Genomic DNA, 395 nt, shown 5'->3' with positions numbered 1-395 from the left:
GCAGGTGGTTCCCGGGCCAGCCCCTCCTCGTGCCTGTGTACACACACGCACTCAGGCACACGTGCACACACACGGCGACACCAGGGCCCACAGCCCCGCACTCACCCATGACGTTCAGGAAGATGTTGCCTGACGCCAGGACCACCTTCTCCCTGGTGGCGCGGTCGTAGATGCCCACGTGGCACTCGTAGGGGCCGTTGTCGGAGACGCGGACCTCGGGCAGCCTGTGGGTGGCACAGAGGAGCAGAATGGAGACCCGTCGTCCGGGGCCGGAAGTCACAGCACCGAGAAGACCAACCCCCAAAGCCCCACCGTCCAGCGTTCTCTCAGCAACGCTCCTGGACCCACCAGCGCACACCCGCACCCTGCTGGGAGCGGGAGCGACTTCATAGAAC

At 66.1% G+C, this 395-nt stretch overlaps 1 protein-coding gene across 1 annotated transcript in view; it reads right to left on the bottom strand.

Annotated features, from left to right (window-relative positions):
* The window catches only part of IGSF21 (immunoglobin superfamily, member 21), a 155630-nt gene that overhangs the window by 46114 nt on the left and 109121 nt on the right, over positions 1-395 (bottom strand). Inside the window, exon 4 of the mRNA XM_010830220.1 lies at positions 106-224. Within this exon, the coding sequence (XP_010828522.1) occupies positions 106-224 (119 nt within the window). The remainder of the gene's footprint in view (positions 1-105; positions 225-395) is intronic.

The sequence above is a fragment of the Bison bison genome, unplaced genomic scaffold (genome assembly GCF_000754665.1).
Source record: "Bison bison bison isolate TAMUID 2011002044 unplaced genomic scaffold, Bison_UMD1.0 scf7180017864516, whole genome shotgun sequence".
NCBI classification, from domain to species: Eukaryota; Metazoa; Chordata; class Mammalia; order Artiodactyla; family Bovidae; genus Bison; species Bison bison.
The sequence above is the reverse complement of the archived record's forward strand: the minus strand, read 5'-3'. Positions and strand labels throughout refer to the sequence as shown.